Source organism: Balaenoptera musculus, chromosome 11 (genome assembly GCF_009873245.2).
Source record: "Balaenoptera musculus isolate JJ_BM4_2016_0621 chromosome 11, mBalMus1.pri.v3, whole genome shotgun sequence".
Lineage (NCBI taxonomy): Eukaryota > Metazoa > Chordata > Mammalia > Artiodactyla > Balaenopteridae > Balaenoptera > Balaenoptera musculus.
In genome coordinates, this window is record NC_045795.1 from 38,278,418 (window position 1) to 38,292,751 (window position 14,334).

Here is a 14,334-nt window from a genome sequence, read left to right on the forward strand (position 1 = left end):
CGTTTGTCCCAGGGAATACTCCTGCTTCTGCTCAAGATATCCCTTTCCAGAAATGTTGGAGCCAGAGCCACAGAGAGGGGAGGGAGGTACAGAACAGGCCAGCATAGCCTTGAAATGCTATGGAGCCCACAAGAAAGCCTTGGCCAGATCCTCATCCCACAATTCTGCCACCATTTCTTGGCTGGCTGACCTTGGCCAAGTTTTTTAATCTTGCTGGTCTGTTTCCACATCTGCAAAATGAAGACCAGGTAAGCTCAAGGCTCGCTTCCAGCTCTAAAAGGAGTCAGGCTCATGTTCTGACTCTCTGTGTGTCCCGGCTCCCTCCCTCTCTATAGAATGGGGACGGCAATAATATCAAAGGAGGTGGGAGCAGCTTAGACTCTCCAATTCTGCAAGCGTGGTGAACAGGTGCCCGAGATGTCCAAAGGGCCACTTCTCCCACTGAACAAGGAGCAGATGCTCCTAAAGGAATGGGGCTACAGAGCAGCCAAGGCGTGGGAAGTAGGCTGGATCTTCCACAACTCCCAAAAGGCAGCGCTGTTGGAGAGGAAAATGTCAGAAACCATTCTTGCACCCTCCCAGGGGTCCAAGAGACAGACAGGCAGGCAGACAGACAGAGAGACAGAGCCCTGTCCAGCTGGGAGTCTGCAACAGCTAGACAACCCCATTCTTAATAGGCCCTGGTGTCTTGAAGAGGGGGAGGGCTGCAGAGATTAGGAGGAGAAGGGCAGGCCCCACTGACGACATCAAACACACACAGTAACTGCTGCCCATTAGAACATTTATTTCTCAGAGAGAAAATAAGTTTAAGACAGTCATATTACAGTAGGTAAAATTAACTTTTGTATTCTTTACAAGCATAGATTTTTCTCTGTTTATTACCTCTCTTATACCATCTGTTATAAACAATTCTAGAAAGCAAATAAAGTCACTTTCTACAATAAATAGAGCATCGTGTGCTTCACAGCAGACGCGACTGAGACACATAGGCCCCATGCCACAGCAGGATCTGAGCCGTTTCCCATTCTAAAAGAGCAGTTTTAAAAATGAGACTCAGAGAGAGACTGAAAGATTCAAAGAGACTGAAAAAAAAAAAAGGGAGAAAGAGACTAAGAAAGAGAAAGTGTTGTGGGGAAGAAAGAGACAGACACAGAAAGAGAGAGAGAGAGAGAGAAAGCCCGGAGATCTTACAACACAGGTTGAGACGAAGGTCACATAGTCCACAGCCGACCGACTACCTGGGGAGGGGGGACGCATTGGCTCCTTTAAATAAACCACACTGTGTGCATTTAAAATACTCAGCCACACAATGGAGGACTCCAGTAATGGAAACTATAGGCCTGAATAATTTAGAACAGTATTTTACAATTATATACACTATGTCCTTCCCTAGCCATAGGCTGTATTGTAGTTTTATTATTGTACAAAATCCAAAACCCCATCCTTTATGTTATAGAGAGTTTTGTTGGTTCCCTTTTAAACTCTGGCTCATGTCCCAAACGTATAAGAAGTCGTGGCGGTTGGTTGGTTGTATTTTTAAAAAGTGTGTAAAAATGGCAGTGATCTCCCCAGTGACTTTGTTTTGTCCAAAACTCCCCTATGAAAAATTTAAAACAATTAAAAAGAACGTCAGGTTAAAAATCAACATGGCAATCAGCGGCCTGCAACCTGGCCCTGCAACTTTGGTGCTTAAGAGGTGAAAAGAAACATCCAGAGAACAGACATCGAAGCCTCTGAAAGTTGTGTTGGTTTGTCAGTCAGCATTCCCGTTTCACAGTTTTTTTCCCTTCTGTTTTTGAGAAGGTAAAGGTGGAGAGGGGGTTGAAGGAGAAGAGGGAAGGGGACAGAGGGTTTGAAATAAAAGACTGTGTTCCCTGGAGTTCGGAGCAGCAGAGGCTGGGCAGGGCAGAGCGCAGCACAGGACACGAAGATGCTGGACTGCAGGCCCCACGCCATCCCTGCTGGTAGAGAGAGAGGCTAGAGGCTGCAGGTGCAGAAAAGGAAAAGCCCACGAGGAGAGGCTAGGAGGAGTGAAAGGGCAGACCCAGCCAAAGGGCACAGCTTCACCCAACAACCCTCGGAATCCACGTGGACAGATGGACACTGGCACAAGCAGCCTGGTCTGCTGACAGGAGCCCATCCAGCCTAAGCCCACCTCTCTGCAAGACAGAAGAGGGCCGGAGGGGCCCTGCCTCAATCTAAGCGGGCAAGCTCTCACAGGCTGGCCTCAGCTGCTTGTCTGTAGCACATGTAAGGGGGTGGGGAGGTGTGCTGGTGAAGGGGTCACCCAAGTGGTAGGCTAGCAGCTGGCCTCAAAGGGAATGAGCCATAAAAAGAAAAAGATCAGTTTGGTGATGGTTTCTGTCAGTTTGGCACAAGAGGAAGTCGGGAAAGGAACAAGGGAAAAAGAGAGACTGGGCAGAGGTGCAGAAGATGGGACAGGGAAGAGGTATGAGGATGGGTGATGGACAGAGAGGGTGAGCTCCGTGAGATTCCCCGTGGGACCCTAGTGTATCCACAGCACCTCTGGGGTCAGTGTCAGAGCCTCGCTCACCCTGAGGTGTAGTTAGTTGGGAATGGGTTGGAGGGGGCCAGGCACACCCTTGAGAAAGCCCAAGACCTCTTGCTTTCTGGGGCCAGGTCTATCTCCTCGGCTGGGCCCAAGCCTCACAGCTGTTTCTATTTCTAACTGGTTCTTCGGTGGACCAGCCCCTGAGGGAGCTCAGGTGGGAGTTTTTGGCACACAGCAGGCCCACCAGGGGAACCATGCAGTCAGTCAAAACTGGGGCCTTGGCCTTGGGGAGGATACAGCCCAGTCCCTGGCCTGCCATGGAAGGGGCAAGCTGCCAGCCATACGTCTGGCTGGGGCAGGAAGAGGCTTCTCTGTGCCCCACAGGACGGAGGCAGGGCAGGCAGATGCAGGCCAGGCCCTGCCCTTACAGGTAGCTGGAGGTGACAAAGGAGTGGGGTCCCCGCACTCGGCTCAGGTGGATCATCGCACGGTCGTAGGCCACCTGCACTGACTTGCGGATGCTGGTCTTGCGGCCTTCCAGCATCTTGAGCTTGTCCACAGTGTCTTCCACACCCAGGGGCAGGACTTTGTCCCTCGGAAGCCACTGCCTAAAATACAAGCACAGTAAGAAGCCTGGACCGTGGTGGGTCCCAAAGGAGGCTCTTCTGGACCCACTTGCCCAGGACCAGCAAAGCCAGGGGGAGGGGACAGGGCAGAGGGAGGCAGACTGGGACGCCACAGGCGGGAAGCCACCAAGGGACATATTTTGCAGCCAGGCCCTTACCTGGGCCGAGGACACTCACTCAGCTTAGACGGTTGCAAGAGGGAAGCCCGTGTGCCCCCAGGGAGACTAGCTGAGTCATCTGGAGGGCTCTGAGCCTCACCCTGCCTTGCGGAGTCAGGGAGCTACAGCTAGGAAGTGGAGCTGATGCCAGGAATCGATGAAATGATCTCTGGTGGGGCCTGCACCTGGTGTTTTTTAAAAGATCCCTGGGTGAATATAACATGTGGCTAAGAGCCCAGCCTTTGGAGCCAGATCTTGGTTTGTATCCCAGTTCTGGCTATGGATTCTTGGCTTTCTGAGCCTCAGCTTCCTCATCTGCAAAACGGATTGGGAGGGGATTAATGAAGATTTAAATGAGGACCAAATGAAATCATGCATGTAAAGCAATTTGCATAAGGAAATGGGGTAAATGCTCAATAAATGATAGCTATTAGCTAGTCCTACCTCTTCACTCTACAGAAGCAGAGGTGAAAGAATCCTCCTGCTGGTGTTTGCAAGCCATGAGCAGACAAGCCCCTTGCGGTGGATCCTGCACTGCCCAGAACTCTCCGCCCAGGACTGAGACATGCTTTCCTGCAGCCGCTGGGAGTGTTGGCAGATTACAGGCTCTCAAGTGAGTCCCGCTCCAGGAATCACCCCCCACCAACATCACGCCCCTCCCCAGGGGCAGCCAGCATTCAATGACTGGTTGACATGGGGGTACAAAGGCACAGCCCTAATCCCTGACATCTCTAATGAGCCACCCAGCTCCAGAGCTCCAAACAGGATGAGCTGAGGCCTCTGCAGCAAGTGCACTGCAGTTCAATTTTTTCCTCTGCCCAGTGCTGCACCCCCTCACCCCCACAGCTCTTCCCAATAAGACTCCTAATACAAATCTCCATCTCAGAGTGTTTCGCAAGGAATCTGATCTGCAATACCCCTCAGTTACTATTAACAACATTAATCAGTGTTATTAGTAACACCAGGTTACTGTCAACATGGCAAATGCAGACCAGCTGCTGGCAGGTAACCCTTCACCTTCACCTGGGTGGAGGCAGGGTGGTCGAGCCCACAGCCCCTCTGTGTACCTCTCCGGCACGTCAGCATTAGAACAGCCACCTGGTTGGGCCCCTCAGCCTGCATCCTGGTGCACCCTCCCAGCAGCAGCACCCACTCACCAGGTGCGCTTGTTGTCAAAGAAGAGGACAAGGAAGAGCTTCTCTCCAGCCTCGGCCTGTTTCTGCTCTCCCAGCTTCAGCACATCCAGTGGGGGGACGGGGATGGGGACGCCATTGTGCAGAAGGCCCTCCCGGGGCATCTTGGGATCGATGATCTGGAAGCAGGAAAGGAGACAGCATTCAGCTGGGGGTGGACGGGGTGAACAGTGTGCCCTGCTGTAGGACTAACCACTGAACCACCGTACACCAAAGCTATGCAGGGGATTGGCTCTGCCCACAATGCAGTGATGGAGGGGCTGACCTCTTCCAATGACCCTCAGTACCCCAAACAGAAATTTTGACTCTGTTTCCCCAGATATTGTCCTAATCCTTTGGCCCTTTCCAATCAGACCTTCCGACAAGGGAGCTTGCTCCATCAACTGTCAGGCCCCAGAGCTGAAAGAGAAGTACTGGGAAGCCAGGGTGGGGGGTTTTCAGAAGTGAGTGGAGCATCTCTGACATCCAGGCCATACAGACAAACGCCTTCCTCCCAATGTCCCTTAGGGGAGAGGAATGGAGGCCATTTTTTCCCCTGCCAATTTCCCTTTAGAACCTATGCAATTCATTTCAAAATCTCAGGGGCTTCCTAGACACCATGGCTGTGAAGAAGGTCCTGCATCGGCCAGAGGGCCCATCCCTTTGGTTCTACCTAAACAGATCTCCTGGTTACCCACCAGCTTCCTGTCTGACTATAATCCTTCCTGGTGCATAGACCAGATACAATTTTAGCACCTCCACGGTAAAATCAGAGAGAAGGCAAAAGACTGAGTGTGGAGGGTTGCTGAAGAGGGGAGAATGATGTGGTCGGAAACAAGGGCCACTGCAAGAATTAGTCCTTGAGGCTGCAGGCTCCACAAGGGCAAGGGCTCAGCAAAATGCCTGGTGGCATCAACACAACAAAAATTCTCCAGCTCTGTGGAGCACTGACAAAGTTACCAAAGCTCCTAATTATTCACACATCATCTTATTTCATCCTCTTGCTGATGCTGAGAAGTCTGCTGACAAGTGTTAGATGACCGAGGAGAACGCCAAGCACAGAAGGATGTAGCTGGCTGGGACTAAAACCAGGCGCCTGGACCAGGCTTGGACCTCTGCTGCCCACTGCCTCCTACACAGCCCCTGCTTCCAGAGCAGCTGGCTGATAATCTCTGTGCACCAAGGCCAGGGAGACTTGGAAACTTACGGAGGAAGCAGCTTTCTCCAGAGATGGAGAAATCTTAATTCCTATACCCTGTCCCAGGGGGCCTCTTATAATAATAAATTGCTCTATTTACTTTTGGGTGTCTGCCAGCTTCCCTACATCCTTCTCAAGATAAGCAGCTAAAAGCAGGTCCTCTAGTTAAGAGTTTACTCTAAGGAAGAACCACCACTACCCTGCCCCCAGCTGTGTGATTTGGTAAAAACTCTAACTCCCAGCCTGTCTGTCCCTCCTGGGACTGAAGCTAAGGGTCCTAATGAGAACCACCAGACAAGCCCTCCTGAACTTCCTCGATTATCAACAGTGGGGATAGTGCCTGGCTTGGAAAGTGGGGCAGACTGTGAAAAGTGTCCCCCCAAGGGCAGAAGCAAGATGGGCAAGTCTGCCTCTTAAGGGGAGCTCGCCTCCCTTTTTAAAGAAGACAGAGGCAAATGTATCCCCAAATAATAAATAATGGTCCATTCACTCAAATGTCATGCAGATGTAAAACAACATGGAAATAAAGTCTGCGATAACATTTAACACATTACATAATAAGTGTGTACACACACTATTGTTACAGCTATAATATATAAACGATAAATAGAAGCAACAATACAAAATGCTTATAGATGATGTCATAATGCTGGGATTTGTGTTGATTTCCTCTCTTTTTCCAAAGCTTCTGTAATGTAGATACATAATTTTTACAGAAAAACAAAAAACATTTTTTTAAAGAACAAGAGCCTCAGAAATTTAAAAACCATATAGTCACTATATGCGCAAGTACATATTTAAGTATGCAGAGGAAAACGACTGGGAGAGCATAAACCAAAATAAAAACACAGGTTGTATTCAGGTGGTGGGTTTTTTCAGGTGGTGGCTGAATTTCTTTATCACGAAAGAAAATGTATGATTAAGAAGATAATTAAAAAGGAAAAAAAGAGGGGCTTCCTTGGTGACGCAGTGGTTAAGAATCCGCCTGCCAATACAGGGGGACATGGGTTCGATCCCTGGTCCAGGAAGATCCCACATGCTGCGGAGCAACTAAGCCCGTGTGCCACAACTACTGAGCCTGCGCTCTAGAGCCTGCAAGCCACAACTACTGAGCCCGCAAGCCACAACTACTGAGCCCACGTGCCACAACTACTGAAGCCCACGCGGCTAGATCCCATGCTCCGCAACAAGAGAAGCCACGACAATGAGAAGCTCGCACACCCCAACAAAGAGTAGACCCCGCTCACCGAAACTAGAGAAAGCCCGCGCACAGCAATGAAGACCCAACACAGCCAAAAAATAAATAAATAAATTTATTAAAAAAAAAGAAAAAAAAAAGGGAAATAAAGAGACTAGTTTTAGACTGGCTTTCTTTGTATTGTGAGATTAAAAAAACAGAACTAAACCTGCACAGTCTTAATCAATTCTTCAACAACTAAGCTGGGGGTCTCACTGACAGCTGGGCATGGAGCCTGTGAAGGCAGCCCCAGGTCCAACCTCCTCAGCACTGGATCACAACGTGGATCTCCCACCTGCCACTGCTAAGCAGGGGGTAAGGCAGGTAGCATGGGTTCCAATATGACTCCAGCAAGTCGTATAACCTCTTGGAGCTACAGTTTGGTCACCTGTCCAAAAAGGATCAGAGTTCCTGCACTCTTCACCTTAAGAGGCTGCTGCCTATGAAAAGAGCCATAGACACAAATGAGCTGGGAGAGGCTCAGAGCTCTGTGTGCACGCACAGGCTGGCAGGGCGGTTCTCAACACCCACTATAGATCATCTGGGGAGTTTTAAAAAAAAATTCATAAAACAAAGAAACAAAAATATTCACGCCTTGGTCTGGCTTTAGAGAGTCTAATACAGTTGTTCTGAGATGGGGCCCCAGTATCTACATTGTTTAAAAAATTCCCCCAGATGATTCTGACATGCCCCAAAGGTTAGAATCAGTATTTTCAGGGCCAGATGGATATTACCTCCCTAATATAGAAAGAGCCCTAAGACATAACAATCAAGGTGGTAAAAATTAGAATTTTTAGCTACTGCTACTACAGAAAAAATGGAAATTTTAGCTACTGTTGGTGGGAGTATAAACCGGAACTAATGTTCTAAGGGGCAACTTGGCGATTTGCATCAGAATTTTGCATAGATGCCCCAAGAAGGCATTCCTAAGACTTCTTCACTGTGAAGAAATAACCATGGATGTGCACAAATGTTAAGCTACAATGATGCTTACTGCTGGCTGTTTATCATAGTGAAAAATTCAAAGTGATCTAAATGACCAACTAGGGAATGGTTAAAATAAGGTACACGCATACGACTGAAGATGATGCAGTAATGAAAGTGTTGCTGATGAAGAACGTTTAATGGCATAAGACATGCATGCTCATGGTGTGCTGTTAAGTGAAGGGGAGGTTAAACAGAGTACGGTCTCATATTTATGCACTAAACAGAAAAAAAAGGGCTGAGGATATACATCAAGAGATAATCTCTGAATAGATGGGACTGTGGGTGATTTTGAACTCAGTGGCTCAGAACACAGGCTTTGACATCACACACTTTGAGCCTTGGGCTCAAATTCCAACCCTGCCACTTAATAGCTAGATGACCATGGTAGCAAATAGATCTTCAGTTTTTTCCCCTACAAAATGAGAATAACCATACCTTCCTCAGCATTTCAAGAACTTAGCATGACAGACATTAAGTAAAACACCTAAGCATTATTAACAGCTTTTACAATTTTCTACAATGAGCACATATTACTTTTTGCATAATAATTTTTTTTATTTAGCAAATAAATATATGCTATTAAATCGCTAAGAGCCCTAGCTTCTGTCTGCATACTTTAACCTATTTTAAGTGCCCTAAGCTGGGAGTCTAGCTGGTGTGACCCACCCCGGCTGGGATAAAACCTCCCTCCCTTCTGCAGCTAAAGGCACCCTGACTCCCAATCACACTCTGCTGGCTTGATCCAATCAGATAAGCCCCCAAGGCAAGGCAGGGGCCAGACCACCCAGGGGAGGGAGGAGGATCAGGTAGACTCACCAAGGCAGGGTAGGAGGGATAGCCTCGGCACTTGGCCCACACCAGCTCCAGGGGCTCCAGGTCTCCACGGTCTTCAAAGGGCATCAGGAGGCTTCTGCCTGGGGGTGGGGGAGGGGAGGAGACAGTGCCCAAGGGGGCATGGAATGGTGCCCAGGAGGCCTGACCGGGGCCTCCATTTGACTGGGGCAGCCCAGGAATGAGTGAGCAACATCCCCTCCACCCTTCCTCTTCCCTACCCTCTCCTTAGTTCTTAAGACTAGATCAGGAGACAGCAAACTTGTTCTTTAAAAGGCCAAATAGTAAGTATTTTAGGTTTTGCAGTCTCCATTGCAACTACTCAACTCTACTACTGTAGCATGAGAGCAGCCATAGACAATTGGTAAATGAACAAGCACTGCTGTATCCCCATAAAACTTTATCTCTGGACACTGAAATGTGAATTTTGTGTAGTTTTCACGTGTTACAAAATATCATTCTTCTTTTGATTTTCAATCATTTGAAGATGTAAAAACCATTCTTGGCTCGTGGGCCCTACAAAAAGGCAACAGGTTACAGTTTTCTGACCTCTGAACTAGAACCCTAGGTTGATGTTCCTTGGAAAAATATAACTGCTTCATCACCAGGACACCAGGAAGAAGGACTATAACCCATCTTGGCAAAGCCACTATCTGCTCTCTGGGCCTCCCTGACTGGTGGGCCTCATGATGGAGGCTTCATGGAGAAAGATGCCTGGGATGGACATCCCAGTAAAACTACTTGCTAAATGAGTTCTTTAGCAAGGCCATACCTGGCTATCCAGGACACCTGGCTGCACAGCACTCAGCAGAGCCAAGCAGGTCTGCAGATTCTTTTCTTGCCTGTTTTGTCAGAACCTTACACAGGGTGTCCTGCCTGGGGCAGGCACCACATCTCTTCGGCTTACTTTGTTCTGCACCTAATGCATTAGCACATATGGATGGGTACTTCACAAATGTCTCTGAGCACACAGAGGAACCTCCCTTCCCCTCCCCAGTCTATAAGCTGGCAACAGGGAGGTGACCACACTCAACTAAGGAAAAGATCCAAATTCCACAGAGTAGAAATTATGTTCCTAAGGAAACATTACCATCTACACATATAATTTTTTATAAAGTGTATTCCTGATAATGAGGTCTTATTTTCTGTCTATTAAATCAATAGCAATAACAACAAAAAGACAAAATCCAATACTGAAGAGGCAGGCCGCGGGGAAACTGGTGCAATCATATACTGCTGAGGAAACTGCAGACCAGTCTAATCCTTTCAGGATATAATTTGGCGGTAAGTCTCAAGAGCCGTTAAAAAAAAAAGTATGAACAATCTACTCCAGTAAATTCCTTCCCTGGGAATTTGTTCTTAGAAAAATAACTTTTAAAATGAATAAGAGGCTTTTGAACAAAAATATGGGTTCACTACATTACGTATAATGTTAAAAGTTGGAAATAACCAAATTCTAACAATGAAACAAGTAAATTATAATGCATTGATTGGAAGATAACATTGAAAAAAGCAGAATATGAAAGAGCATATGTTTTGGATTAGCATTTTGTTAAAAACGTGCCTGAAATAAATAGAAGGCAACAAAGAGAAATGAAGACAATTGTGTTAAGGTGATGCAACAGTGGAAGGTCAGTTTCCTTTTTAAATTTCCTTCGGCATCATTTTAATAATTACGTGGTTTTAAAAATAAGAATAAAATGTCACCACCAGAAGCACAGAGTACGTGCCAATCGCTCCCAGTTTTGCACTAGATGCTGTACAAATTAACCTAGACATAAGCTCTGCCTTCTGGGCACTGACAGTCAGACAGTAATGAAACATGCAGGCATGCATTCATCAACACACATATGAAAAAGAAACTGATGCTAAGGGAAAATAAAGCAGTTGGAAAAGGAAAGAGGGGAAGAGAAGCCCTGAAGGCTGAGTGTTAGATGGAAGCTTCAAAGACAGGGCATCCAGAGTGCACACCCCCCATAGGAGGGTTGGACAGAGGTGTGCTCAGAGAACAGCCAGCCCTGCACCTGCTCCACCTGAGCACCACCCAGGCCTCTCCTTTGGCTCTGCCCTGTCCTTTATTCCTTCAGTCCGAGGAGATAAGATCCATGTGTTTTACTGTTTGGACCTGCTGGAGTAGAATGTCTCCATTCTACTCCAGCAGGGAGTAGAAGCATTGGATCACATGAAATTACAGGGTTATGTGTGAAATTCAGTGACACAGGATATCATATTACTCCTGTGAGGGCAGACTGGAAATATCTATCAAAATTACAAATGCATACTTCCTTCAATACAGCAAGAGTATATCTATAGATATACTCCCCAGGGATACAAAATGATCTTTGTACAAGGTTGCTCACTGCAACATTGACTATGACAGTTAAACGAAAACAATCTAAATGTCCATCTGCAGAGGCCCAGCTAAGTAAATGATAGCACACCTATGTAATGGGGCATTAGACAGCCAATAAAAAGCACAGAAGAATCTCCAAGATATAGTATTAACTGAAAAAAGGCATGGTTTAGAGGAATGTGCATGTTAGGCTTCTCTGCTCACTCTTTTAAATATACACACAAGTTTTTGGTTTGTGTACGTATGGATTACATCTGGAAAGACACAAAAGAAGCCACTAACAGTGGCTATTCTAGGGAGGGGAGAACTGGCTTTTCATTATGCACCCTTTTGTACGTTTCTGATTTTTGTCACCATGGTATGTGTTACTTATTCAAAATAAGATGAATTAAAAAAAAAGAAAAAGGAGTATGAATGACCTGGGAGGAAGGGCCATTTCCCTGACCAGTGCCCCCAGGTTCGGAGGAGCTCAGGGTCTGGCTGCAGCCTGCAGAACTGGTTCTCTGGAAGGCCTGGTCCCCCAAGATGCACCTGTACAGCACTCCTCACCTGAGCCGTTGTAGTCAGAGTCTCCGTTCACACCTTCCAGGAAGGGCACTCGAGACAGGGCTGGCTTCCCTCGGCTGCGTTTGGGGGGTGTCAGACCACTGCATATAGAGCAGGGAGGGAGAGAGGAGCGAAATGAACAATTTCAGTGAGTAACACATCCACTCCTGCTCTCCCATCTCTGCTAGAAGCAGAGCTGCAAAAACCCTTCAAGGAGAATGGTTTCTCACCTTCCCCTAAAAACTCATACTAACCCATGATATACTTCTGACCAGAATGTTCCCACGAAGGTTAAGGAAACATTTCATCCATGTGGAAGGACTGAACTTGGAAAGAGAGGCCTGCTCCCCTGCCCAGGGATACTGGATTTCATCCAGGGGGAAGGTCACCCCAGGCACTTGTCAATCTTTCCAGAGTCTAAGCAGCCTGGCCATGAAGAGGGCCTGTCTCACATCTGCCCAGAATTCTTAACTCTCTGGTTCACACTGCTTCTCTAGAAACCAATTTATTTTTGAGGTACAAAAATCTGCCTCTTTCCCAAATTTTCTATAACGGACATGCCTTACTTCCTTAATTAGAAAAGACTTTTTAAATTGGAAAAACAATCCACGTCTCACTTCTACTTTGTGTGACGTTTTTCTTAGACAGAGATGGATTTTTTTAACTACCAAGCAGACCAGTTTTTTAAAAATATGGCTATTGTAAAGAGATAAAAAATATATAGTAGACAAAGACTAGAAGGTAATAGGCAAAAATGAGAACAGTAATACAAGAATAATGGTATAACTGGAACCCACCGAGGCATCAGTATTTTTAAATTGCTCCCAATGCAATTCTAATGTACAATCACAGAAGCCTCTGGGCAAGAATGATGTGGCTATGGGTTTTTCCCATTCAAACTTTAAAAAATATTACTGCTATATAATTATTTCAACAAAAAAAGTGCTTATAAGACAAGTCAACAACCTGCAATAGAGCGAAAGTGCTTAAGAAACCCCTAATGGGACACGAAGAGGCCAGGGTGAAGACTGGTTGGAGGGTAGGGTACTCCTGCTTTACTGAATCATAACTGACTTTATCATGGTCTTATACAGAAAACCTGGCACAATGAGAACCTGATGAATCATAATCCTTCAGTTACTAGTAGGTTGGGAGCTTTCTTCCTGCTAGTCAAAATGAGGACCTGTTGGGGAAAAAAACAACACCCAGTTCACATTCAGGATTCAGTTCCCATGCACCCTACAAAAATCTGCCACTGGACTTAAAGAATCTGAGTCCTTATAAAAATGTAAGGTACTGGTAGTTCTATTAGGAAAGCCTCTCCAAGTTCACATCATGGATCTGGGGAGACATCTCCAAATACAACAGAGGAGGGCACAACCAAGCAGTTAAGAGAGAAACTCTGGAGCCAGACTACCTGGGTTCAGAACCTCACTCTTCTACTCATTCATTCTGTGACCTTGAGCAAGTTAACCTCTCTGAGGCTTGTGTTCCCCATGTGTTGCTGTGAGGATTTAATGGATTAATACACAGAAAGCACTCAGTACAGAACACACCAAGTATTCAATAAATAGCAGTTATATAGTAAATATTATTATATAAACGGCAGTAAATTTTAATGTCTCACTTTAATATTATAAACTACCGACGTTATACTATCAGATGATGAGCTCTGAGAAGGTTGAGCTCAATGAGATAGGATGTAACACCAAAACTAGGTCCATATGTTCCCGTTTCATAGAAAAACGCACAAGTGACTCGATCATGGCCTGCATTTCAGCCCTCTCTCTAAGTTACCCAGGTCTAAGCAGACAGCCCAATCTATAATTATTTTGCTTACTGGCTTAACATTTATCTCTCCCTTCTAGATGATAAGCTCCTTGAGAACAGACACCTTATCAGGGCTTAGAACAGTACCTGGCTCACAGTAAGTGCTCAATTAATAATTGAATGAGTGACCCATAGAAGCGGGTACAGCTCCAAACTGCTCAGAAGATCATTAGAAAAGATAAACCCAGGGACGGGATGGGAAGGGGATGGGATTAGTGACCAGAAATTCTTTCAAGGTTCTTTATTCTGCGATTATATGATTCTGGTCTAATTAATAAGATCTTCCTTTATGTACTTACCCCCACAATGTAGGAAAAAAGAAAACAAAGACAAAGAAAAAAAACCCTGTAGTTGAAGTCCTGAATCTGTTTTAAACCGCGAAATTCTACTGAGAACCACTGAGTTAAAGAGGAAACACCTTCCAAGGGCATTGTTCCCACACTGAGCAGGGCCCCAGAGAAATTGGTGGCTTTGGCATGTTCTGCAGAAAGGCAAGCAGTCTGAACGGGTGGGCTAACCAGAGCCTGGCCTGGCTTGCTCCTTGCGGCTTACAGCTGGGAAGAGCACCCTTTGTGGAGGGAGGGGCCGAACACACCTTCTACCTTTAGTCAAGGACTAAGAGGGGACAGTTTGATAACCCCACCCCTACCCCACCCCAATGAACTGGGTTTCCAGGCACCCTATCTTTGAAGGGAGTCAGGAACTCCAACCCGGGACCGGGCTAGAAGCATCCTGTAAGACTTTGAAATCTCTGTCTCTTCTCTATGCCTGGTAACTGTGTTTTCCCATCCACTCCTATATCTCTAGAGCTGCAACATGGAGGGAGACAGCTAGGACATTTCTGAGGCTTGGTGGGGAAGAAAATCTGTAAGGAGCCACTGAAA

At 46.5% G+C, this 14,334-nt stretch overlaps 1 protein-coding gene across 8 annotated transcripts in view; it reads right to left on the bottom strand.

Annotated features, from left to right (window-relative positions):
- Positions 1-764: 764 nt before the first annotated feature.
- BRPF3 (bromodomain and PHD finger containing 3) overlaps positions 765-14,334 on the bottom strand; it is a 34,869-nt gene continuing 21,299 nt past the window's right edge. For 2 of the 8 annotated variants that reach the window (XM_036870314.1, XM_036870313.1), the window contains exons 10-13: positions 11,624-11,721; positions 8,707-8,804; positions 4,454-4,608; positions 765-3,120 (exon numbers count right to left, since the gene is read on the bottom strand). In XM_036870314.1, the coding sequence (XP_036726209.1) occupies positions 2,937-3,120; positions 4,454-4,608; positions 8,707-8,804; positions 11,624-11,721 (535 nt within the window). In that variant the 3' untranslated portion in view covers positions 765-2,936. The other 6 variants (XM_036870315.1, XM_036870316.1, XM_036870317.1 and 3 more) reach the window with 6 other exon arrangements.